This window comes from Abramis brama, assembly GCF_963993115.1.
Source record: "Abramis brama genome assembly, chromosome: 12".
In the NCBI taxonomy this organism is placed as follows: domain Eukaryota; kingdom Metazoa; phylum Chordata; class Actinopteri; order Cypriniformes; family Leuciscidae; genus Abramis; species Abramis brama.
The window spans coordinates 6133809-6161350 of NC_139974.1; the positions used below are offsets into that span (position 1 = coordinate 6133809).

The following is a 27542-nucleotide window of genomic DNA, read 5'->3' on the forward strand; positions in this document are numbered from 1 at the left end:
AGTAGTGTATCTTACACTGCACCAAGATGATACCCCCTGACTAGATGATTTGCTGTCTTGATAGTTTTATATTAATAATGTTGTATGTCTTAATGTTTTTCTGTTTGTTTCCCTTTGTTTTACAAATATGACCTAATATATTTTGTGTTACTTAAAATAAATGTTTAAATAGCATTTATTTTTGTATTGTGTTATATTTTTTATGCTATAAGTGGTGTTAAATATTATTCTGCACATTAATAATCAATGTTTTATGATGTGGGATGTGATGGGCTGCTGTGGGCCAGAAACTCCAGGGCCACTTTTTGGTCCCAGTCTGCCCCTGGCGCCGGTTTAAGTCGAACAAGCCTAATGTCTGTTGTGAGTTTAGGGGGCACGTCAGCCAGAGCTGTGTGTGAGTGAGTGAATGAGACTGCTGCCTGCTGCCTGCTGAACAGACGATCTGAAGTGCCGGTGTTTCGGCTACAAAAACCCGCCGAACTGATCCGAAACCAGCACAATTTTTATCCACCCGCCCAAACCCATTTTGGCCTGCAAAATAGATTGCAAAACTGCCCAATCTGGCAACCCTGGAGCCAAAATAGCGACTTACATGTAAAACATGAGGTTAGAGTGAAGCCAAATTTAAGCTTAATTTATGTGGCAGTGTGAAAATGGAATTAATGTTTATGATGATGTGAAAACACTGTAGCAGGTCAATGTATTGTGATTGATTTTAATGTGTTGCAGAACAAGTCAAGTACTGACAAAAGTAACTTCTGAAAAACCTTTATTGAAATGTTTTTTTTTTTTTAATGGATTTTGTTGTGTTACAGAGAAACAAGTAATTGTTGTTCTGTAAAGTTATGTTAATGTTGTGAATACATTGAAAGCTAAGAAAAGAGTCAGAGTTAATTAAACTATGCCGGTGCTTGCAGCCTGAGCCAGTACTCCTGTCTCACAGCGTTTCTTATATTATTCTACAGAGCCGGCAAGAGTGGTTCATTCAACTTAACCATTCAGGCTTCCCATGATGCGGGTAACAAAGTACATGACCTCTCAATGACATTTTATTATGCATCACTGATGGAGGTTAATTAATATTTCTTTTCACAGATGAACATTTTCTCTGTTTTACAAGAAGCATCAAACCAAGATGGAAAATTGCCATTATGATCTCCCAGACTAGCACAGTTCTCTCCAGACGGATCCAGTACTCTCCAGTTATCAGGTTGTCTCGGCCTCCCAGTGAACCAGAACCTTTAACACACAAACAAGCAATAATGCATTTGGTCTGTGGATGAACAAAAAAAAAAAAAACTGTTGGTTGGGCTTTCAGTACCAATACAATTAGGTTATCACACAAAAAGAAGCAACCAACTTTGCAAATTTCGAACCATTGAGATGAAACAACCTATTACCATTTGAGAAGGCAAAATAAATAAATATAGCTAAAAACAGATCACACATGCAGATTTCTTACTGTAGTCCAGTTTCATTGAGAGTTTGGTCATTCACCCAAACCCAGTGTCCTTCAGTGTCCAGATCATTGAGACCAATCCAGTGTGTCACTTTAATTTTAGAGACCAGAAAATCCTAAAGGAGAAAAGATACATAGGTGATAGTGTGAAATAATTGTTTGGTGTGGGTAAAATTAAAGGTACAAAAAGTCCTTTAAAATAAACTTTCATCTGTGTGATCAAACTTAAACCACATCAGCTGTAAGTCAAGTTTTCATTACCCTTGCATAAAGTATCAGTTAATTCATCATTGATCTGACTTGCCTGTTCTGATTTGCTGGTTATGGTCACCAGATCGGCTCCTTTTGAAACACAGACATCTCGACTGATTGTCCAGTTCAGTTTATTAGAGCCGAATAAATACAGCTTTCCACGACAAGCTATCCAGCCATTCACAGAGAGATTACAAGACTGAGCTGTGAAAAATGAATAAAGTGTGATTAAACCTTCCATTATTTAGATCATAAAGTTAATCAAACTGGTTCCTGTGCAGAAATATTCACACTTTATGTTGCTTGTAAACTGACACTCACCATCGTAAAAGGACAGCCATTCTCTAAGTGTGTTGTATCTGGCTTTAAGATCATTAAACTCTTTCTTCATGGCTGGTGAAAAGACAATTAAACAGTAAAATATAAACAAGAAGACATTTAGAAAACTGAAGTCAGAACAGAAGACTGTGGCATTTTTAACCTGTGTGCTGTGTTCAAAACCCTATAATGGCGCTTTTCCACTGCATGGTATGGTACGGTACGGTACGGCTCGGTTCGGTACGGCACGCTTTGGCGCTTTTCCACTGCATGGTACGGCTCAGTACGGCTCACTTTGTGGCGCTTTTCCACTGCATGGTACGGTACGGCTCCCTTTAAATGGTACCACCTCTGTTGAGGTTCCAAGTGTACTGTACCGACACTAAAATGTGACGTGAAAATACTGCAGATCACTGAGTGGTCAGACAGAATCATCACTACCAGAGTCGTGAGGCTTGTTCGACTTCATGCAGCTCTGCGCAGACCGATCAGCGGCTGACTTGAAGCAGTGCATGCCGGTTAGAAATTTTGTCCGACTTGATACACCGCCGATGCCACGTGACTGTGACATATGCCATCAAAGTACCGCGAGAGCGATTCGAGAGTAGTTAAAAACATCCACATGCTGAGAATCAAGAAGACCATCCCCTCGATAGGCTCCATTGTTCCTGTGTTGTGCATTTGAAATGTGGCGTGTAACGATGATGTAATGGCAGTAGAGGCTGCGCAACTATAACGATCAGTCTATAATCCCACCCACTTTGAAGCGGCACTAACTGCAGTGGAAAAGCAAACCGAGCTAAAGCGAACCGAGCCGTGCCGTGTTGAGCCGAGTCGTACCACGTAGTGGAAAAGTGAAGTGAACCGTGCCACGCCGAGCCGAGCCGAACCGTACCGAGCCGGTCATTTTTGACCAGAAAGTGTGACTTTTGTGCCATTTTGTACAAAATAAAAGCATTTGAAAACAAAAAGTTTTTTTTCATATTTTATGTAAAATTGGCAAAATTACCCACAAATAACGCCTTTTTCACTCAGAAACCGAGGTATGTAAGCTCAGATAAATAAGGCCTATGATCGATCAATTCCAAAAAGAGATATATAACCTGTCTTAATTGAAAGAAAACAAGTTGAAAAAAATATTGAATTCAATAGTTGGTGATGATGTTGCATGATGAGAGATTTAGAAGCAATTTATTGTAGCCTGGTAATTTTTTGACTGGGAACATCACAATTGGGTGAGTAAAGTCAGTAAATTTTAGTCCAATGCAATAAAATTAGCATATAGCAAAATAGCATTTTCGGGTACAGTAATAATCCTCTCTGGATCAAAATGATGCTCAAAAAATGTAATAAAAATGTCAAATTAAAACCAACTCACCAACATGAAGCAGAAACTGTTCTCTAACTCTGGTGTAGTTGCCTTTAAGTTCCTCTAGTGCTCTTACCATAACTTGGAGAATATGGGACAACAAGCAGATAAAGTTTCTCACATGGTGAGTTCAATAAACACTCAACACTGAATGAAACAATGAAACATGTCTGTGCTCTACCGTTTATTAAATACAGTTTTCTCACCTGTGCTGTTGTTCTCTTGAGCTGCCAGTGTCTTTGAAACCGCGATGTGCTGCTCATTCAGTGATTCGAAATCAGCGATCTTATGATTATCTGATTAAAGAAAAAGCAGCAGTGGAAAATAAGTGTTTTTGAGGAAAGTCCACATAATGCACACTTAAGACTGTAGAAATTATCTACAAAACCATTCTGTAAATGTTTGTAAATGAAGTCTTCAGGCTTAATCAATGACAATTTACACCTTAAATATGGGGGTTTGTTTGACAATATTGCCTAATAAAATAGCTTGCTGAAAAGTATGATTTTACAAATAAAAATCTACTGTGTTGCGAGTTTCAATGATGCTACTGTCCAACATTGATTTTTTAGTAGAAGTACTTACAGAATAATACAACCCTGAACAGAGCAAAGATCTAATATCAGTTATACTTACAAATCACCCAGAGAGCGCAGAGACCTCCGAGAGCAAAGCCAAAAGAAAAAAACCCAGAACAATCAGAGGAACTTTAGTCCACTTAGGAGAAGTGACCTCTCTCTCTCTCTCTTCAGTGGAGTTACCTGGGGTTAGAAATTTTATGAAAAAAAGGAAATTATTTCTGAACCTTGAATCTCTGAAGCATTTCCGTCTGGAACCATTCCTGAATTTACACTGGGTTAATTTCTGTATGATATATTTTTAACAGAATACATTTTCAACACATTGACTAGAGAAAACAAGAATTTGCGTAATTAAATATCCAACTCAACCTTATACAGTAGTAAGTGAAACTACATTTCCTGAAGTGTCTCTCCGCATTGTGTCTCTTGGCAAACGCATTGCTAGCTCCACAGATGAGGCATACAGCTTTATCTTTAACGTTGGTGAAGAGGAATTCTGTCTCCCACTCCTCGTTGAAATAAGTCTTCTTCTTTTTTGCATGACTTGCATCATCAGCCATAATTAATCTTTTTTTTCTTTTTTATAGTTCAATTTATGTCATGTATGTACCGTCTGCCCGCGACCGCCTCAACTCACAGAAGTGACGGTTTGTTTTTTTGTTTTTTTGCACAACGTAATGTAGCCTATGGCAACGTACGTTGACTCGACGTGCAGATTCTAAATATTTTAAATTATTGAATTATTTTATTATGTTTTAATGGTATATGAAATGTCACCAATAGTTATTTTCTTATTTTATGCCATTATAATAATAATTAAAAAAAAAAAAAAAAATGAAAGATTACAATTCAGGCTATTTATAGAACGTGCTCGCGCGGGCGACTCAGAGACTCGGGCACCATGTTGGAGACCACTGCTCTAGGCTATAGTTGACCAGAATTTCAACTATTTCACCAACGTCTGTTTTTGCATTTTTTGACACCAGTGACACACAGAGATCCGTTACAAATGTCCATATAGCGAGTATCTCTGTGACTCCGAATTCGTCACTACATGCACTCAACACATCCAGAACTTTTCTGAGGATCACGCCGATCGGCTCTTTGCCGTTAAAAAACATGGGCGTTACATCAGTCCATGACTTTATCAAGCCTCTTACGACATCCATTTCATTTTTGAGATTTGTCACACGTTTGCTATCCTGCGCACAATCGTTTTTCATACCACACGCAGCGTCGATAATCCTGTGCATCAAGCCAACCATTTGGCCTCTAAAATGATCTTTAAACATACTGTCTAGCATATCTCTTAAACAACAGTCTTTGCCCGTGGCACACTCACACGCCGGATGATACTTGTGCCCCACATCGCCAGAACTGGACGGGGAGTCGCTCTCCATCAGGTTTTGCGTAGCCATTTTTTCAACTTTTCAAATTTTTTGAATGTCCTGAGTGAGTCCTTGTGGGACAGTCGTCCAGGGTTTGTGCGTTAATGCTCGAAGTTTATGGGTCAAAAGCGTGACTCGTAGAAACGTAGTTTGCGTCAGGTTCAGGCAAACAGGATTTTCAACTTTTGATCAATGAGATGTCGCAGTAGCGCAGCAGTCCGCGGCTAGTAGAGCTAGAGTAGAGCTAGAGCGTGCGATGTCCTGACATATTTATCAGGACAGCTCAGCCCCCAGATGACAACCTCAGCTCAGGTTGTCATCAGGAAAGCCGTAAATAACTAGTTCCTGCATAACCAACAAGTCCTACATGTCGCCAGAGAGAAGTTTATTATTTTCACTCAATCCAGTAACAAAATCTGTTTAAACATTACATGTTTAACCCCCAGAGGTCGATGGTATCGCCGGCGATACCAGCTGGCTTTTTTTTTATCAGTGTAAAAGAAACTCATAAATACTCTGTTGACTTTGATTTTCCATAGGAGTTTCATACATCAATCGATTCTGTTAAATGTGTATTATTTTTGTGTATACTCACAATAAAAACAAAGTGTGGTGCTTTTTGCCAAATAAAGAAAAATAAACACGAAGCGAGTTCTGCCTTCTCTCTGTCCGTGTAGTCCATTCTGAAACATGTCCGAAAATGAATCATAACTCAGCGAATACTTCTCACACAGGCATGTGAGTTATGTCTTTATGAAGCTTGAAATCTCTTCTTTTAAATGAAGTAATTTATATAAAAAACAAATGTTTTCAACTCATGTAATCCGTTTGAAAGCAAGGAGAGGTACCGTTTTTCCTTCTGCCTCATTATCTCTATAATCAGCTGCGGCCGCCCCGCCCCCGGCGCGATTCACATGTAAATAGTTTAGGTGATATAGTATGCATCGCATACGCCCCCCGATCAATGCCATAAAAACACAGTTTCTATCAGACTTACTGATAGTTCATCGCGTTTTGAGTATGCGATAACGCTTCTCCGGTAATGAAGACGCCATTCAGATGATTCTGGACAGCGAGAAAGAATGCATGATACCGGGTTGTTTCCGCAGAGGAAGATTGTAACTCAGACGACGAACGGCAGCATATTGAAGAGCGAATTCCGCCGAGGACACAATTTCGGAGTAAGTTTTACTTAAAAGTCTTTTGTCTTTTATTTTTCGTGTTCGCATTTATGAGGAAAAAAACAATATTACGTGACAGTTCTCCATTATGGACGCGAGCGCTCTAAGCACTAAAAGACTTTCAAACATTCACAGAGACCTCAAAACAGAAAGTACAAATCCTTTCTTTAAAACGAATTTCGTTTTGTATCAATTGTATCTTAATTTTAATAATTTTTTCATTAACAAATTTCCTGGATTTAAAGTAAATATAGGCTAGCTAGCAATCACAACATAAGGTCTGAACTGGAGATCATCATGAACCAGACCGTAGCCTACTCGCCTCACGTCTAAAAAAATTTGAAATATATTTACAGAAAGCTGGTTCTAAACAAAACCATCCAAAACAAAAAAACTATGTAGCCTAATAAATGGGCATTTCTCCGGTGCGTTCACTAGCCTACTGCGAAGATCGCGAGTCAATAGCCTATCGTCAACTTCATCTTTGCCAGAAGTTAAATTTAAATCGCGTGTGTGAATGAATGATGATGTTTTAGCAAACTGTATTGCTATACTGAGATGAGTAAAAATCGACTGAAATATGTTGAAATAAAATGTAGGCTATTTGTATAAGCAACGTATTAAACGGCAAATTAACAATATGCACTAATATTTCATGAAAACAACGTTACAGTCAGGTGAAATATGAAAGACAACATTTTTAGTAGATTTGGGTACAGTTTTTACTGTAGAATATACTGCCTCGTCAAATAAGCTTTTGTTTAACAATTTCTATATATAAAATAGCTTACTATTTTTGTCAAAAATAAAGTCATCAACTAAGATGTTAGCTGTTCCAATGTTGGCTATATTCAAAGTAATGAATACATAGATAAAATGTAGGCCTATAATCTTTTTTTTTTTACAAAGAAAGAGTAGGCTACACTTGAAATATTGTTGAAATTGTAATTATTGTTGTTGTAACCTTTTTAATAAAATAGCAAAACATATTTACAAGATAGATGTAAGCAAAATCTTAAATGGTCAATATAAGTCTTCTTCTTAATATATCTTTTGTCCTTGCATTGTGGCTCAGTCAGTTTCACACCTGAGTGAATGGCTCATCATTATGCAGAGTGGGTGGGACATTGTATTTCTCAGGTGTAAACCACTCCTCGTTCACGCCCCCCTCGCATATTGGCTTTCCAAGCAAAACCTGTTTTACATCAATTCAAATCAATGTATGGTTTTATGTGAACGATAAAGCAAGACTATTTTCACATAATTTTGAAGAAAAAACTATAGGCGACCACATCCATTAGTCAAAAGTCTTATTGCCACATATTTAGTATGTGTTTTGTGGCCTTATTTCTGCAACTTTCATTTTTATTTTTTCCAATAACCACGCATAAACATTATTCTCTTAAAAATTCAAACATATACATGCATGTTGATCAGATATTTTGGTAGCCCTGTTTGTGCTATATAGAGTGAATTTACACCTTTGCCATTAACATGTTTATAAATAACTGAAAAAAGCACAAATGTCAGAGCATGTCAGAACACCTCCAGGGCCCAGAAAACAGCTCAGACTCCAGAGGGTTAAAACATATGGGTGAATTGTTCACCATAAGTTCTGTAACACACATTTAGAAAGTAGCTAGGATGCGCATGCTTTAAGTTAATGTGCTTTAAGAATAATTTTGCGCAGGCTTTAAGTTAATTTGACCAACAAGATGGCTATTTGAAAAGTAAGTTAGTTAAAATTAAAACGTGATAAATATCGCATCATTACCGAATTCATAACTTCAATATAACTTCAATAGTTATCACGCACCAGCTGATTTAAGCAAAGATGTGCTTTTTACGAGCGCCCGCTCGACACGTGACGTCACATCTCCGCGCTGCTGTTTTGGCGCGCTTTATGGAAGTTTGAATCGTTAGCGATGGAGCGCGTGAACACGAGCAGTGTGAGAGGATTCCTGAGATCTTGCGACGATCTGACTGAGAAGATTCGCTGTTTAATACAGAAGTATGGAGGCAGATTAGTCTCAAATATAAATCACGCAAAAAACATGATTCACAAATGCATAGACAATTTCACATGCATGAAACCTAATTCACGTACACACAAAAAAAATCCACGTGCGTGAAAAAAAAAATATATTCACAAAAAGCAATTCACATACGCAAAATAAAATTATATACTCATAAAATACATTTCACAAATGCAAAACACAATTCGTAGATATACAACTGTGCACAAAAACCTTTGAATGTTTAAAATGTACGAGTGTATCCTTGCATTTGAATGTGCAAATCGTCATTCACGTACGAATCGCCTTAGATATGTGTGTGTGTGTTTTTGAGACTTTCCTGGCAGCATAACACTCGTAACACAGAGCAGTCGTACTCTTTAGCCAATCAGATTTAAGCTTATCAATCGACCAATCAGTATCACGTGAGGGCGGGCCTACCTGCATGTTACGTCATCAGCTTTCGACCAGTTCATGGCTGAGCAGAGGTAAGTGCAGTTAATCGTTCATTTCTGTGTTTAGAAGTTAGAGATCAGTTGAAGCAATAGTTTATTAACTGCTGTTTAGTCCACATGTGAATATAAACATTTATTTTTAGTATTGATGGATTTTCATGTCCTGTCCACCACACATTCAACTGATGATAATGTATGTAATGACGTGCATATATAGGAGACATGTTTTGATCTGCATATATTATGTAGTTTTATTGTTTCAGATTTCCAAGACAGATGATGTATGAAGTTGCAGACAACCAGTACTGTGATCTTACCATTTCTACTGTAATTCTTTGAAAACAGTCATGCTGCAAGCCATCCATTTTGACAGTTGTTTCAACAAGTGGTTGAAAGTGATGCATTGTTACTGTATTAATTTGTCTCCTGCGGACTATATGTACACGCTTTAGGAATAAAGCCTTGCTATGCATGCATTATTAAATGTTCTTGTAAGAATTAAAAGATTCAGACATAGTTCAATCTGATGTACACCTTTTATTAATTTGAAAGTTTCCGAATCCTTTGGGAATAAAATATATAAAATGACTTGATCATGATTAATGTTCCTGTTACATATGAAGATCATGAACTGACAGTCTAAACTGTGAAGCACAATATTCAGTACAGAGAAATATACATCTCTTCAGGAGTTGTGAGATCCAGTCAGAGTGTACTTTGCTTTTAAAGTATATAAATATAAGTGCAATACATCAAGTGAAAAGTTAAAAAATGAATTGTGTTCAGTCCGGTCATCAGTAGACCTCTCTGTTAGGACATATAAGATTTTGTCCTGATATTTAAAGTACTAAAACCCTATAGTACAAGAGGTGCAGACGGAGGACGTGGGAAATTAAGTGATGGTATTTGAATAGAGTTTACTGAGTAATCTTAGTCGCATAATCTTAATTGCCTCTCTATGATAAGTACCTTTGTCTTATCAGCATAAAATCAGATTTGCCTATTTTACTAGGCAAAGTAAAATTAATGCTTCACAATATTGTCCTGTGAGACCTTAAGATGACAATAAAAAACCTTATTTAAAAACCTTGACATTACAATACAGCATAAGGAAATGCATGTTGAATATATTGGTAACACTCTACAATAAGGTACAATAACTAAGTTAACATTAGTTCATGTATTAAAAAACCATGAGCAATACATTTGTTGCTGTGTTTGTTAATCTTTCTTAACGTTAGTTAAAAATACAGCTGTTCATTGTTAGTTTACAGTGCATTTACTAATGTTAACAAGATTTTAATGAAGTATTAGTAAATGTTAACATTAACAAAAAATAATAAAGGCTGTTCACGTGCAGTTCATTATTAGTTCATGTTAACTAATGAAACGTTTTAATAAAGTGTTACCAATTAAGACATAAATACAACAAAAAAAAAGTATAAAAGAGAATAAAGAAACAACATGAATTAAGATGTTCGTGACTGCTATCCAGATGTCACACCAAAGGTGAGTAATCCTGAAAAATGCAGGGAAACAAGTGTTATTAATAATTTAACATCATACACAAATGGCAAAAAACACTGGCTGCTCATTAAAATAGGTCTATTCACTATTTAAAGAACAATCTCGATGGGTATTGACCACAGATGATTGTTTTGCAATCATTAGCGTGATTGTCAGGGACGTGCACAGACATTTTGAGGGGCAGGGGCTCAAGTGAAATAAAGGGCACTTCTCATAATTACGTTTTTTTTTTTTTTTTTTTAAACAAAAAAGTATATATATTAACGCAACTCTGACTTCCTTTTTAAAAAATTAATTAAAAAAGTTAATTAATTTTATCTTCCTCAAACTCACGCAATTGTTTCATTTTCAAAAGATGCTACTAGTTTCAAGTATATATTTAGAATAACCTAAATAACTGCATCAAGCAGAGGGGCATGTTTTACTAATAATTTGTTTATTTTTGCACAAGGCACTACATCATTTTAATTATTTTGGTGTTATCAGAATACATAACACTTTAAAATCAACACAAATATTAACTCTAAACTGAAGAGGGCTGTTGCTGCTATTTTGTTAACTTTACTGAAAAAAATCACTGCAAAAATGATTGACAAAATACAAAAATACAGCAATTTAATAAAATTATTACCAAAAAAAAGGTCTTCTACTTCAAAATAAAATCTGTTACTTCCATTCCCTGGTTGTCTCTCCTTCCTCCCTTACAGCGGCAACCTTCTGAAGGGCCATGTCCCAGTAGATGTTTATGCATGTACACACACACATACACATACACAATAACTGATGGTGACTGACATGACATTTCACATTTGAGGGAGGACTGTATCATCATTATCAAATAAAACCTTCAAAATCCACATTTAGATGGAGTTTGTTTTAAACCTACTACACTCTAAAAAATATTCTGTGGCTTAGTAAATATTACAGAAATATTTAACTTTATTAACTTAATAAAATCTCTGAAAATCTTACTTGATTGTTTGAATTAAACTTACCAAAATAATTGAGTAAAAATTCAATAAAAGCCAATGTCATGTATGTGGTTGTATGGAATACTATTTTATAAAGGTTTAGAGGAAATAAAAAAAGTTAAATCACTCATAAATAAAAAGTTAATTTATAAATATTGTTATTTTTAATGTTTAATGTTAACTTATTTCTACTCAGTTTTATGTATTAGTGTACCAGATGCAGTTACTCAGATTTACTACATTTTTTAGAGTGTATCCTCCATCTGTTTGCATCTGTAGATTTCTTCTAAATTCACCAATTTAGATTTCTAAATTTCAGGGGGAAAGACTCTTGATGGTCACTGTCTCAAAGAGCATGCACAGAGTCCAAATTAAAACAATTCCCCATCGTCCAAATTAAACAATTCCCCATCGTAAGTACACATTGATGGCCTAAGACACGAAACGAGCGGTTTGTGTGAGAAAACGAACAGTATTTATATCGTTTTTAGCTCTTATACACAGCACACGTCCAAGTGATCTGATGGCGCGCGCGCATCCTGGTGTGTGACGTGTACACAGACTGGTGCATAGATATACACTAGATGTCGCCTTAAAGACATTCGTTCCAATGACCTGCCGTAGACAAGGCGACATCTAGTGTATAAATCTATGCACCAGTCTGCACACACCAGGATGCGCGCGCGCCCTCAGATCACTTGGACGGACCTGATATTTAGATATACTATTCTTCAATAAATATATTTGTTTGACAGGGAAGCTGTGCGCAAACAGAAATATATATTATTTTTCAAAAATAGAAAAAAAGCACCCCAGAAAAAAGGGCACTTTCTCTCCAGGAATAAAAAGGGCAGGTGCTCAAGCCCCCTTTGATGTCTATGTGTGCACGTGCCTGGTGATTGTAGCTGTGAGAGCTGTCTGTACCTTCAGCTAAAATACAACAAAACAAGCATCATTCTTCTTCATTTTTGACACGATATGGGACATCTGATTACAACTAGTGATGTTACGTCTGACACCGACGCTCCGAAGCTTGCTTCAAACTCGAACGGTCCTTGCAATGAACCACTGCTTCGGAGCTTGTATCATTACGTCACTAGTCACGTGAAAATTACTTCTGAAGCAAACACACTGGTTCACTCCTGTAGTGAACTACCTGACTGCTTTGATTTGCCCAATCCAGTGTTGACAGGTTTGAAACCTGGCGGCTGTATTTCTTATAAAAGTGAAGCCAAACCATGGCAACACCGTGGGTTGTAGTAGTCGGTGTCTCTAAAGCTGGTGAAATTGTTTCAAAAAAAAAGAAATTGCCTTTCACTGTGGAGAATTGCCTTGGACTGTGGAGAAAATAATATTTCTGAATAAAAACCATACCATTTAATGAACACTTTGTCTAAGCCTTCTGCATGTACCCAAAGCACACCCTCTGCCACATTTTTTATTATTATTTTTTTATTATTATTAATTAGAGACCATATGAACAGTGTTACATAAAAACATGCATCAAAGATAGAAACTTAAAAAACCCTCTGCTACATTATACAAGTACAACCAGTTACACAAGCACATCCTTTTCAACATACAAAAATATCAGTCCCACCAGTTAACAAGTTATAGAGTTCTGCTTCCCACAGCTAAACAAGATAAAGCTTTCACACATGATACTGCGCTGCTAAAAAAAAACTATAGAAACCATTACAGAAATTATGTGGGATTTAATGGTTTTCATGGGAATTTTATTGGTTGTAATGGGAATTATAGTGGTCTCTGTGGGTCTCTACTGATATGTGTTGGGTTCTATTGGTGGGGGCATTAAATCCTAATGGAATATGTCCCAAAAACTCTACAAAAAAGAATTCTGTAGTGGTTTAAATGGTCAAGCCAATGGTTCCTATTGGTATTTTAATAGAAATCATTAGAATTTCAGTGATGGTTTCCAACTTTTTTTAAGCTGGTCTGATCTTCTGTCCTTGTCTAAAGAAATAATTACACACACACATCATGCTTTATGTCACATATCATATGTCAAGATGGCGCCGATCAGTGCAGTGGCTTGCCGTCGCTCCTCTCTGTTTTTTAGTTTGTTTGTGTTTTATGTTTTCTTCTACGTTTTAATTCATTCATGTCAGTCACTGAGGATTTATGATTCCACTACCCTGCTGCAGATTCGATCTCAAGTTGTATACTTGGCGATCAGTAATGTGAACAAGTGCGCTTTTCCTTATCACACACTGCCGCCGTATCTACGGCGTTCTCCGACTGGATGTGTGTGCTGCAGGCGTAAGCGGCGCCGGCGACGACGAGGGAGACGTGCGGGCGCTCATGTGAGGCAGAGATTTCGGAGGGGGTCTTCTGTTGAGGTGCAGTTTGCAGATGATGCTGGCAATACGGATCGGGCTGTAGATCTTTGGGGCTGGCGATGTTCTTTCTTGCTGCCCGTGTATCCAGATGGAGGTTCGTCAGTGCTGCGGTTTCGCCAGGATATGAAGATTTCATCACACCGAAGAGGTGTATGCCTGAGCAACTTGAGCTGTCCTAAGACGGTAAAGTTGGGCGCTATCACAGCAGCCCCCACGGTCTTGCACACGCTACAGATGGCGCTTTTAAATGCGCGCTCGGTCCTAAATAAGACCTTTATACTTAATGATTTTATACTGCATAATGCCTTGGATTTCCTTTTTATCACTGAGACTTGGATAAATGGGGATGAGTGGAGTCCCTGTGTGGATATTTGCCCACCTGACTATATCTTAAATAATACCCCGAGGCAAATGGGTCGTGGCGGGGGTTTAGCTACTGTTAGTAAGCAGCAGTATAAATGCCGCCGCTTATCGACCACCTGTTACTCGAGTTTTGAGGTTCAGCTCTTAAGGCTTGAGTTTCATAAGCCTGTTTTGGCAATTGTTGTTTATCGACCTCCAAAGTACTCTCCAGCGTTCATTCAAGAATTTTCGGAGTTTTTATCCACTATGTTATTATTGTCTGATCATATTTTACTTGTTGGGGATTTTAATATTCACATATGCTGCCCTGGGAAGCCTTTGGTAAAGGTTTTTTCAGACCTAATGGACTCGTTTAATTTTAAACAACATGTACTTGGGCCCACTCATGAGAAAGGACATACACTGGACCTTGTGTTCTCCTTAGGTGTAGCTGTTTGTGATGTTGTTGTAATGGATGCCTGCCTTTCAGATCATATGCCTGTCACATTTAATTTAAATATGCAATTTGTACGGGCGGAGCATCAGCCTTCTGGTTTACGCTCACGTATAATTACTCAGTCTACACCACAGGCATTTGGTGATTCTTTTAACTCAATTTTTGAAGTATCCTGGCTGGAGTCTGCATCTACTGAGGCCGACCCTGAAGAATTACTTTCTGCCTTTAATTCGGTGTGTTCTGGAATTTTAGATTCTGTTGCCCCATATAAGCTTAGGTCTAGTAAAGTCAATTTACAGCCCTGGTTGAATGATCATACACGTACACTTAGACAGCAGTGTAGGCGAGCAGAACGGGCCTGGAAAAAGGATAAACTTACGATCTCGCAGCAGATTTTAGTAGATTCACGCAAGGGATATCAGAGGGCTGTGAAGGAGGCTAAATCAGCCTTCTTTTCAAAAATTATATTGCAGCACTCAAACTCACCAAAAACTTTGTTTCAATCTATTAATAGGTATTTGAACTCTCACACTGCGTCATTACCATCATCTACAGAATGTTGTGAAAAGTTTTTGAATATTTTTTCAGAAAAAGTTAATACAATCAGAGCTAGCTTTAGTGCTTTGAAGGGCTTGACAGGAGGTACTCTTAAAAGTGTTAATAATTTTGATCAATTTGATATGGTTACTACTGAGGATATTAAACTGATCGTTGACAAATTGAAACGACCCGCTGCAAGTTGGGATGTTTTGCCTTCTGACTTGTTGTCCGAGACGTTTGATCATACTGGGTCTTGTATTACTGCTATTGTCAATTGCAGTCTTTATACAGGCATTTTTCCTCATAGTTTTAAGCAGGCGGTTATTCAGCCCCTTCTTAAAAAGCCTAACCTTGATCCTTCGGATTTCAATAATTATCGGCCCATTTCTAAGCTGCCTTGTATTTCCAAAGTATTGGAAAAGGTAGTTTTAGCACAGTTAAGTTCGTATCTGGCCAATCATGAGTTGCTAGACGCTTTTCAGTCTGGTTTCAGAGTAGGACACAGTACTGAATCTGCTTTACTGCGAGTTTCAAATGACATGCTACTCATTGCAGACTCAGGGACTAGAGGAGCTTTAATTATGTTAGATCTGAGTGCAGCTTTTGATTTAATCGATCACACTATTCTTATTGATCGGTTGGAACATGTAGTGGGGCTGAGAGGGACGGTTTTAAATTGGTTCTCCTCATATCTAAAGGGACGCTCATGTTCTGTTAGGGTTGGGGATTTTTCCTCAAAGTCAATTATTTTGGAGTGTGGAGTTCCACAAGGTTCAATTTTGGGCCCTATTCTTTTTTCTTTGTTTCTTTTGCCCTTGGGCATCATTTTTAAGAAACATGGTATCTCATACCATTTATATGCAGATGACATTCAGGTATATTTACCGATCAGTGCTGGTGTCCCTAGCACTAATCAATCCTTGGTACTATGTTTACAGGAGGTGATTGCCTGGTTAGAGCAAAACGGCCTGAAGTTAAATGCCAGCAAATCGGAAGTTTTGGTTTTCGGGACAAATAATGACGACAGGGACTTAGGGGGCCTTCTTGGCTCTTGGGAAACATATGTTAAACCCAAAATAAGAAATTTAGGGGTAATTTTTGATTGTGCTCTTATGTTCGATCATCAGGTCAAAAATGTGGTAAAAAATTGCTTCTACCAATTAAGGACTATTGCGAAAATGAAGTCTTTTCTGTCTGTTCCTGACTTAGAAAAAGTTATTCATGCATTCATTACGTCTCGTTTGGATTATTGTAATGCTCTTTATGTTGGTATCAGTCAATCTCTTACTTCGAAGTTGCAGATGGTACAAAATGCTGCTGCAAGGCTCCTTACTGGTGTCAGGAAAAGGGAGCACATTACTCCAGTTCTTGAAAGACTGCATTGGCTCCCTGTGAAACAGCGTATACAGTATAAGGTTTTGTTGTACGTTTATAAAGCTGTGCATGATTTGGCCCCGAAATATATTAAGGACTTGGTGCGTATGAACTCTTGCAGAGCACAAAGGTACTCCAATTGTCTTCAATTGTTTGTACCGAGAACTCGCTTAAAAACAAAAGGGGATCGAGCTTTTTCAGTTATTGGTCCTAGACTGTGGAATGCACTTCCTCCTGATGTAAGGTCTGCATCCTCAGTTGTGGTTTTTAAATCTCGTCTTAAAACGTATCTTTATTCTGTGGCTTTTAATTCTTGACTTTGTCATTGTATGTCATGTATTTTATGTATTTTTATTATTTTATTTTATTTTACAATCTCTTGGATGTTCAGTCCTTTGGCCTACAACGTAGCATAAAGGGCTATATAAATAAATAAGACTTGAGACTTGAGACTTTTATTATCAAGGTGAACACATGAAATTCATCAGTATCTGTAATAGGGGTGGAGCCGAACCCGAATACGGTATTCGGAAAGGCACAAATAATGTGTTTTTTACGAATACTTATTTCGAACAAATACTTTAAAAATATTTGTATTCGGGAACAAGAAAAACTTTATATCAAAAATCTGCGTTTCCTCATGAGACATGGCGACCGGCGGCGCTGCTGATGTGGTGGCTGTTAATCCACTTGTTGATAAGAAAGGAGGAAAGAGCCACATATGGAAATATTTTGGATTAGGCTAATGTCACGTTGCCATAGGGGTCGTTCACATAGCGCGTTTTTTGCGCGTGCAGATTTCAAATGTAGGCGCGCGGTAAGCGCGCTCGTTTTTCCAGGCGCGCCTATGTCCATGTTGCATAGCAACGACAGACGCCACGAGAGAACAAGTGCTTGTTGAAAGGAGAAAGCGGTGCGAACTGCGCTCTTCATGATGACGAGGAAGTATCAGCAAAGAATTAATTGATTTCTAGCCCTTGCATTAGCTTTAGATATATTTATGGAGATGAGAAATGAAATAAAAAGCCGTTATTATGTCATTAATATCAGTCCGTCAGAAAAGCAGTTCTAGGGCTAGTCTTATTCTTGGCTGGATAACTCTTAGCAGGTTTAAAAAGCCCTTTTAAAATTAAATATGAATGCAGTTTTGGATTAAATAAAAGGACAGTCAAGTCAAATAAAACATGTTTTATCTCCTGTATAGTTTGGTAACACTACAATAAGATACCATTCATTAACATTACTTAATGCTTTATCTAACATCAACACATTGAGTGAACAATATATTTTTACAACATTAATTAATGTTTGTGAATGTTATTTAATACAAACACTTGATTGGTCATGTTTGTTCATTTCATTCATTGTGCATTAAATAATGTTAACATAAATAATGTTAACTTTTGATTTTTAAAATGTATTTTTAAATTAACCCCAAGGAGAAATAACTATTGTTTATTGTTAGGTCATTTTATCTAATGTTATCTAACAAATGGAATCTTATTGTAAAGTGTTTTTAATACTACAGTTTCCATCTTTGTAACCGTGATATACACTTTAATATATGTAAATTTAATCTAAATTAAGCTTTGGTACCGAAATTGGTACCAAGAACCGTGGATTTTCTCTGGTATTGGTACCGAATACTGAAATTTTGGTACCGTGACAACACTAGTAGCTCTGTTAGCTCGGTAATTTAGACAATAGGCTGTTGACAAAGTAACATTAATGTAGGTAATGGCTGTTATGTTATTTTCTTTTCAATGAGTTCCTTGTTACATGTTCATTGCTGGATTTGTGGAAAAACATCAACCAATATTGGATATCCATAATTATTATAATGGATATAATTAAAGAATACTTACACTATAACGTAAATTAGAAGTGTAACGCAAAAAAACTGGATTTTTACACCTATTTTGAATTTTACTCGAATACAAATACAAATACAAATACTTTTCACCCCTCAACAAATACAAATACAGATACAAATACCGGCTGCTTTGCACACCCCTAATCTGTAAAATTCACCTACATAAATGAGTTTCACAGCACTAACACTGTTTCAGCTTTGATCGCCTCGGTAAACACGTAATAAACGTGGCGTTAACATATAAGCCTACTTGCATTTTATGGTTGTCAGCTTTGTTGCATTACATTTACTTCACCAGGAGATGGTGCTGCAATTCCTATCTGAATGAAGCTTCGAGTAATGAACCATTTTCGACACAATTGTATCAGAAAGCAATAATGCTTCGAAACGCTTCATTTGGCCATCACTAATTACAACAACACTTGCTTACATCAGTTAATAGTTCATAAACTATTGCTTCAACTGATCTCAAACTTCTTTAACTTCAGTTAACACAGAAATGAACGATTAACTGCACTTACCTCTGCTCAGCCATGAACTGGTCGAAAGCTGATGACGTAACATGTAGGTAGGCCCGCCCTCACGTGATACTGATTGGTCGATTGATAAGCTTAAATCTGATTGGCTAAAGAGTAGGACTGCTCTGTGTTATGAGTGTTATGCTGCCAGGAAAGTCTCAAAAACACACACACACACATATCTAAGGCGATTCGTACGTGAATGACGATTTGCACATTCAAATGCAAGGATACACTCGTACATTTTAAACATTCAAAGGTTTTTGTGCACAGTTGTATATCTATGAATTGTGGTTTGCATTTGTGAAATGTATTTTATGATTATATAATTTTATTTTGCGCATGTGAATTGCTTTTTGTGAATATATATATATTTTTCACGCACATGGATTTTTTTTATGTGTACGTGAATTAGGTTTCATGCATGTGAAATTGTCTACGCATTTGTGAATCATGTTTTTTGCGTGATTTATATTTGAGACTAATCTGCCTCCATACAGAAGAAACTCGTCAAGACGTACTTGAGCAGGTGATATTATGCTCTTACGATGCGATGTGAACAGGGCCGTAGCTAGAGAATTCGGGGGCCCCCTAAAAAATATATTCATGCGGGCCCCCCTTCACCAATATCATATACTGTACAGTAGATGAGCATGGAAGCCCAAATATAACAGAAGATGGTGATGTTGTTGTAAACCTTTATTTAAAAAGTTAAATGTTTATATAAAATTACAACTAATAAAAACTAACAAAAAGAAAGAAATAGTTGAATAATGCATGAGGTGCATAATGCAATGCGTCGTGACTCATGTACATTTTTTAACTCTTATGTTAAAAAGAGAAATTTTGACCGCGTAATCATTCGGCCTTTGAAAAAGTGAATGTTTGAACTCTGGTGTATGCTAAATGAAAACAGGTGAACAGGTGTATGAATGTGTCTACAGGTGTATCTAACCCTAACAACTAATGACCAACTTTATTTTTGCTATTGTACATACATTTTATTCTTCTAACTGTTTGTCTTTGGTTAGCACAGCTGGAGAAGAACAACAGGGAAGTTGGAAGACACAGTAGAGGAACTACAGAATAAATATGGAGAGAAAACAGCATTAAAAAGGATCAAGTCCATAGTGAAAAAAATCAGAAAAAAGAATATCAAACGTTGGAAATATGTATAATTTACTTTGTTAGTAGTCAATATGTTTCTCAATCTTCAATAAGCTTTACTATAATGTTTACATGGTTTTGGTTGTGTATTTAATTGCTAATTTTTTTAACAGATGGTGACGTTCAAACGCTGAGCGTTCAAACACATTCTGGAAACATGACAAATCAACAGCCTAACAACCTTCCAGAACGACGACAGCATAATATTTCTACATCATTGGGACAGCCATTAAATAACCCTAATCAGCTTAACTTAACAATTGCCCAGAAGAATGGTGGGACAATAGTTACTACAATCATGGTAGAAAACACAATATATGGTGATGTTAACATCAGTGCGGTGAGTGTCTGATAATTTAAGAAACAGTTGCTTAGTTAAGAAATGATTTGTGTATGTTATATATATATATATATATATATATATATATATATATATATATATATATATATATATTTATGTATGTGTATTTTTGTTTTGTTTTTTAAAGTTAGTCCATAGGGTGTGGAACTTTGCACAACTATTTACACGCATACTGTTTTTGACACATAGTGATTGTGAACATTCCATTTTTTTTTTTTTTTTTTTTTTTTCAAATAATACATCTCTTTCATTTTGTGCCGGATGTTAAAATATAAAGGTATTAGTTAATAACAATTAAAAACTTTAAATCAACATGAAGCCATAATATTAATCAATAAAATATGGTTAAATTACAGTACAATGACTTCCATAATATTTTATTTTATTTTATTTACAAAGTTGTGCGTCGTGAGTGAGACCTAGCAAAGATTACACCAATATTAGATTTCTTGTTGCGTGGTTGCACTAGAAGCTTAGTCATCAACATCTAAACTAAACATTATCATGGTTTAGTTTTAGTTTTAAAACTGTTTTTTTTTTTCTTCTTTTTCTGATTTTTCATTTTTCAGGTTGATATTTGTAGAAATAAGCAAAATACATTTATAAAAACAAGTTAATGGCCTTGTGTCAGAACACAACAGGTCTTTTTATTGTAACTCTGAAAAGTGTAATACAGTATTTGATTTTTACAAATACCTAAACCAACGGGCCTAAGCCGTTGACCCCTGAAGTTATGACTTCTGAAGGCCTCTCATGTGTAGATTCGCTCGTTGAAAAAATGGTATTTTATTAGCTAAAATCATTGTCTGTATTCGTAAAATATGTCCTCATGGGTGTAAAATGACCTCTGCCAATGATCTGACTTATCCTCGTAAGCGAAACATTTCTTATCTTTATTTACATGGGGCGGGTAAGTCCAAGGAGGCTTCCGTGTCGTTCCGCCATCTTGAAACACTATAATAACAGAGAGGGACAAAAAACCCTAGCCTAACTCAACACGTTTCAACATCAACACTACTATAGTCAACAGCACATTCAAAAGGACCAACAACATTGTATTTGTGAAAATGATTCAGTACTGAAACAGCATTTATGAGTTTGTACATATCTTGTGCTTGTTTCTGCAGTTCGTGTAGGCCTCTAAGACTATGAATAACTAAAAATGATTATTGATGAACTTGAATAACTTGAATTTTGTTGACAATATAAAAAAAATTGACTTCCCATACCAGGAGTCGAACCCGGGCCACCTGGGTGAAAACCAGGAATCCTAACCGCTAGACCATATGAGAGGCGTTGATACTGTCTCAGACAAATTTGCAAAGGCTGCACGGTACAATATAATGCTGGATCATACTTATGCCGAGCCACAGGAGAAGGAATCCTCGTGGCCAAAAAGCAAAAATGTAATTTATCGGGATGTAAATAAATATAGGGATAGCTTCTCCCAGGTGGAAAGAGCTAATGAAGGAGAAAGACTTTGAAAGGGAAGTTGTCTGCTTTCTTCTCGACAGGTGAGTCAAAGTTACGGTCTAAATGACAAGCTTTTTTGTACTGCTTGGCTGTGTAAATCATTATATAGGCAGCATAACGGTAGAACATGTATAGTTAAACTCGATGATGTGCTACCGCATTTGAAAAAGCAAGGCGCTAGAGATTACTATTTGTTTAAATGCAAAATAGAATTTCACCGCTAGATGGGAGAAATTCTTTTGGGAGGACTAACTTGTAGGGTCTTTAACAAAAAACAAAAAACAAGTAATAAAAACTCAGTGAGTGTTTTAGCGCAATTTTCTGACGTCATGGGATCACAACACTAAGAGATAGTAAATCTTTTTATGTTTTTTTTTTTTTTTTTTTGCGTTCCCGAGATTAGACCTTCCTTAACATAATGCCGAAAACCCGAAGTCTCTAGGTGGTCTGGTTGAGGAGGAGATAGAAGTGCAAGATTGGTGCGCACAGACAGAACAGAAATCATGAGTTAACAATCGCAATTTTGTCCGTTGGAAAATAGCGCTAAAAAGCCTACAAAATCGAGGAGGTCAAAGGGGCATGCTTCCTGCTATAGCTCTGCCCAAAGTCTGTTCATGCGGCCACCAGACAGATTTTAAACACCGGATTTAAACTTCTACATATATTTTGAGTAGATAGTATATTCTCAGTAAAGGGTTTCACCCTGTGTGATTCCACACTGATTAAGGATAGTTCGGGAGATACAAGTTAAAATGATCTTATACGATCTTATACTTATACTTTGAATTAAGACGAGTAAAATTAAATATTCGCTCAAGACAAACTTTACTTATCACGCATTGCGTCTCTGAAATTGTGTGGTGATTTTCCAAATGATACAAACTTAATCTAAATAAGAGCAATGTGGAGTCCTCGGATTTCTTAAAAACAACACAACAACAAAACATTGTGACAAACTTTGACAAAATGTTGTATGGACAAAAATACTGTTTGAAATATTTTTGTATAAATAAGATCTAAGACGACTAAGTACAGTTTTTCAACATTCTAAAGTTTTTGAACAGACGCTGTTTAGTAAAAATAATACCTTAGGTTAAATTTAAGCAAAATCATTACATAAGTCTTCTTAGAAGATAAATAGAAGATATGATTTTAATAAAACTTTAAAGATTTGATTTAAACTTTTAAGGTTATGCTTTTAAATGAATTTAGTATAAACTCTGGATGTACTCTGAAAAGGCGTTAGCAGACTAGATTTACTGTGACATTGTCCCCCGAGACTCATCCGGTCTGATACCCTGTTTCCTGAAGCTTCAGTTCACACTGTGGTTTATCTCTGAAGGATCTGGGGCTGTAAGGTGTTTTTATTCATATATTTATTTAGCTAAAACTTTGTTTACATTTTAGTAACATATGTTATTAATAATAATTAAATTTAAAATAGAGATTAGTTAATTTTTTAGAAAGTGTGCACGCACTCAAAACAGCTTAGAAATATTTATTTATTTCATTTTGAAAATGTACAAATGTAGTTCTCTGTGTTCAGGTGTATGGTACAAAATTCATTATAGCTATGGAAAGCCCTGCATGGACAAAAAAAAAAAAAAAAAAAAAAAAAAAATGAAAAAAAAAAAATAGATTAAATGAGATTTAAGACGAATAAGTACAGTTTTTCAACCATCTAAAGTTTTTTGAACAGACATTGTTTAGTAAAAATAATACAATGGGTTAAATTTAAGCAAAATCATTTATATCATACATAAGTCTTCTAAAAGTTAAATAGAAGATACAAATGTATTCAAACTTTAAAGATTTAATTTAAACAGTCTTTTAATTTTAAAAGATCTAATTTAAACTTTTAAGGTTATGCTTTTAAATGAGAGAGAGAGAGAGAGAGAGAAAGAGAGAGAGAGAGAGAGAGAGAGAGAGAGAGAGAACCACTCTGTGATTTTATATTATATAATTTATATACTTTTAAAGAATAGAATGATTTATGTAAGATGGATTTTATTTTTGTTTATCTAAAACAATCGGTTTCAGTAGATATTTTTATAACCATTTAATTTATATACTTATAAAGAACAAAATGTTTTTTTTAACTTTAGTTAGTGTGAGATACACTTCACAGTTTCACTGTTACCTTTGGAATGCGAAGGAGCAGAAGGAGGGGGGTGTCACGGGGGGCCTCTGTTTGAGAGACTTTTTAATTAAGACTTTTAATAATGTATTGAATTTAAAAACATTATTACGACTTTTAATAATGTATTAAATTTAATTAAAAAAAAATAAATAATAATAATAAAAACATTTTATAAAGATATCATTTAAACTTTGAAATAAATTTAGCCCTAACACAATGTCTCATTCTGATCGCTGAATAAACCCTAGGAGTCAGAGACCGTCAGGTGGTGCTGTAAGAGAGAACCACTCTGTGATTTTATATTATATTATAAGCAATTAATTTATATACTTTTAAAGAATAGAATGTTTTTCAACTTTAGATAAATTAGCAAGATATTATTTTATAACCATATCATGTATAGTTTTAAAGAACAGTATGTTTTCAACTTTAGTTTAATTAGCACGATAATTATTTTAAAGGATAGAATGTTTTTTGTATGACATTGTTTAATCAGTGACTGAACACCACATTTCAAATGTCAGAGCTCAAATGCGAAGGCTGGGAGAGGGAATCCTGTGACAAACACAAACAAACACACACACACACACACACACACACACTACTCTGGCTGGTGAGGCATTCAGGAAAAACTTCTTTTTCTTCTCACTTTTTCAAAGGGGTCCACAATGCTCTGGAATGCGGAGGATATGCTGACACATATCCTATATATATATATAACAGCGCCTTCAAAACCATCAGCAGCATCACAGTGACCGAACAGCACATTTCAGATGTCAGAGCTCATATGCAAAGGGTGGGAGGGAGCGCCTGTGGCAACATATACCCAGACAGAAACCCATTTAACTGAACCTGACACCAACTTCAAACTTTCTGTCATACAAACACCCAAAGCTTCTGTCAAAATCACATGATCTAGGGATAAAAAGGTTCAAATAGGGCAAAACTTTCTGTCAAACCACATGATCTAGGACTAGCTAGGTCAATAGGGCAAACCATAACAACATATGCCGGAAAGACACCGGAAGGCCAACCTGTCAAAACACATGATCGAAGGGATAGGTAGGGTCAATAGGTCAATCCATAACAATACAGGCCGGAAGGGCGACAGGAAAGGTAAACCGGAAGGTCAATGACAACCGGAAGCCATCAATCATTTTGACATAAGGTCCGTCATAAGAACTACTAGCATTAAGGTTGAAGCTGTGGGCTGTGGCCCTTCAGGAACTGAGTTTTGCACCCTTGCTTTGAGTAATATCTAAATACATGTTTATTTATACTTTTGGCAGATGCTTTTACACCAAGCAAGCATTGATTCAACAATTCAACATTGCATGTGAACTTCATGATCATCATGATCTATATCTGAGCTACAGGAAGACAGAGCTTTTTTTATTGTGTTGACAGCGTTTAATTCCCAGAGAACACATGAACAGATAAATGTATACCTAAATGTTGCTTTGGACAAAAGCACTCGCTAAATGTGTAATTGTTGAATGAACACATAAGAAAACCATTTACACCATCATTACTAGTGCTAAATCATTAAAATAGAAATGAATGCACTGATCATCCCAGCCTTACATTTGTTTTGAGAGCAGGTTTCATCTGAAGCAACTGTTGAAAGTATAAACTAGAATTTTCATAGATTGAATCCATTTCATGAGCCTGACAGAAGACGTGTCCACTGAGACTTCAGTGCTGCTGAGTTTGTTCAGAATAAGGAAGTCACATAAAATATCTTTCATAATACAGACTAGAAGTATGAAGTCATGAGCCTGAATAACAGATCTAGCAACTACATGTTTGACTACCTGTGTTAGCCTCTAAAAAATAACGTATAGCCTATAATTATGTTTGTGTTCACTAAGAGAGAAGAATGAGTCTGTCTATACAACCCCAAACATTAAGTTCTGGTCTGGAGATAGTCAACTCAGTGAAGTTGTACTTTTTCTGGGGATTTCTATGTGTTGTATTTCATGTTGCGTTTTATTAATGCGTTCTCAAAACTTGTGTTTTGTCTGGGCGAGACGGAGTGAACTGCTGCGCTAATAAAGTTACACGAATGTGCACAGAAGATCAACGGCCAATGGCAGGATTTTCGTTTAATCATAGCTACAGAAAATTTTGGTTAGTTATTTAAAAATTTTTTTAGAGTGAACGGACCCTTTAAGAAGGTTACAGGGGAAACGTAACGTAACATAACATAACGGTATATAAACGGACAGACGTATTTCTGCAGCATTGCTCTTTGCTTGTTTGCTTCTGCAAGGTTTTTTTTTCCGGTCCCTTCAGATTTTTCCTTTTCCCTGTTTTCATCCCTTCAGATGTCTCACCCAATCAAACCAATATCAGACTAGATGCAGTAATAAAATACTAAAACATTTATTCATTAAACTTTTATTATTAAAGCAACTTACAAATGATGAACTTGACAAGCAATTTATAATAGAGCCTTCAATAAAGCAATAGAGATGCTGCATTACTGACCTCTTGTGGAGAAAAGAACAGAAATACAAAGTGACAAAACAGACAAAAGTTGAATGCTGTAAAAATGCAAAATTATCAGATGATCAAATTCCATTCGGTTTCTCACACAAACCTATAATATGGCTCCAAAAGAGTAGGGCACATTACATTTACAGTATTCATTTAGCTATAGCACACAAATCTTATAGTTATTCAATTGTTGCTGTTATTTTAGATCCAAAACAGTAAAAAAAAAACTAAAAAAAAACACACAGATTTTGTCACATTTTAACTTGGATTTTTTTCGTCGCATTTTAACTTAAAAATGAGCAAGCAATTGCAAATCCAAAACAGCTATCTCTAGTTTAATGTGCATATGCAAAATTGAAATAGACCTCATTAATTAGTTCCACTGATGGAGGTAAATTAATATTTCTTTTCACAAATAAACTTTTTCTTTTTTTTACAAGAAGCATCAAACCAAGATTTAAAATTGCCATTATGATCTCCCAGACTAGCACAGTTCTCTCCAGACGGATCCTGTCCTCTCCAGTTATCAGGTTCTCTCTGCCTCTCAGTGTACCAGAACCTATAAGACACAAACATTCTGGGTATAGACACATATTTATTTCCTGCAATAATTTTATAAAACACCTGTATTTAAGGTCATCGCCTCAGTTCTTGGATGATTGTTTTTATGCATTTTTTGTTGTTGTTGGTTCTCAACTTGTATTCAAACTACATTGATTATCATTTGATGATATAACACATGCAGTGTTCTTACTTTACTCCAGTTTCAGTGAGAGTTTGGTTGTTCACCCAAACCCAGTGTCCTTCAGTGTCCAGATCATTGAGACCAATCCAGTGCGTCTCTTTAACGTTAGAGACCAGAAAATCCTAAAAGAGAACATTTGGTTTGGTCATGTTTTATCTCATTGATTACATACAACTC

The 27542-nt window shown here is 36.2% G+C and overlaps 2 protein-coding genes across 2 annotated transcripts in view; both read right to left on the reverse strand.

Annotated features, from left to right (window-relative positions):
- LOC311093554 (CD209 antigen-like protein C) overlaps positions 1–27542 on the reverse strand; it is a 106026-nt gene that overhangs the window by 64339 nt on the left and 14145 nt on the right. The gene's annotated exons all lie outside the window — the stretch shown is intronic.
- The window catches only part of LOC311093549 (asialoglycoprotein receptor 1-like), a 64503-nt gene continuing 37685 nt past the window's right edge, over positions 725–27542 (reverse strand). Inside the window, exons 5-11 of the mRNA XM_084131035.1 lie at positions 4035–4058; positions 3605–3694; positions 3408–3479; positions 2033–2104; positions 1764–1915; positions 1463–1575; positions 725–1239 (exon numbers count right to left, since the gene is read on the reverse strand). Of these exons, the coding sequence (XP_083987161.1) occupies positions 1077–1239; positions 1463–1575; positions 1764–1915; positions 2033–2104; positions 3408–3479; positions 3605–3694; positions 4035–4058 (686 nt within the window). The 3' untranslated portion in view covers positions 725–1076. The remainder of the gene's footprint in view (positions 1240–1462; positions 1576–1763; positions 1916–2032; positions 2105–3407; positions 3480–3604; positions 3695–4034; positions 4059–27542) is intronic.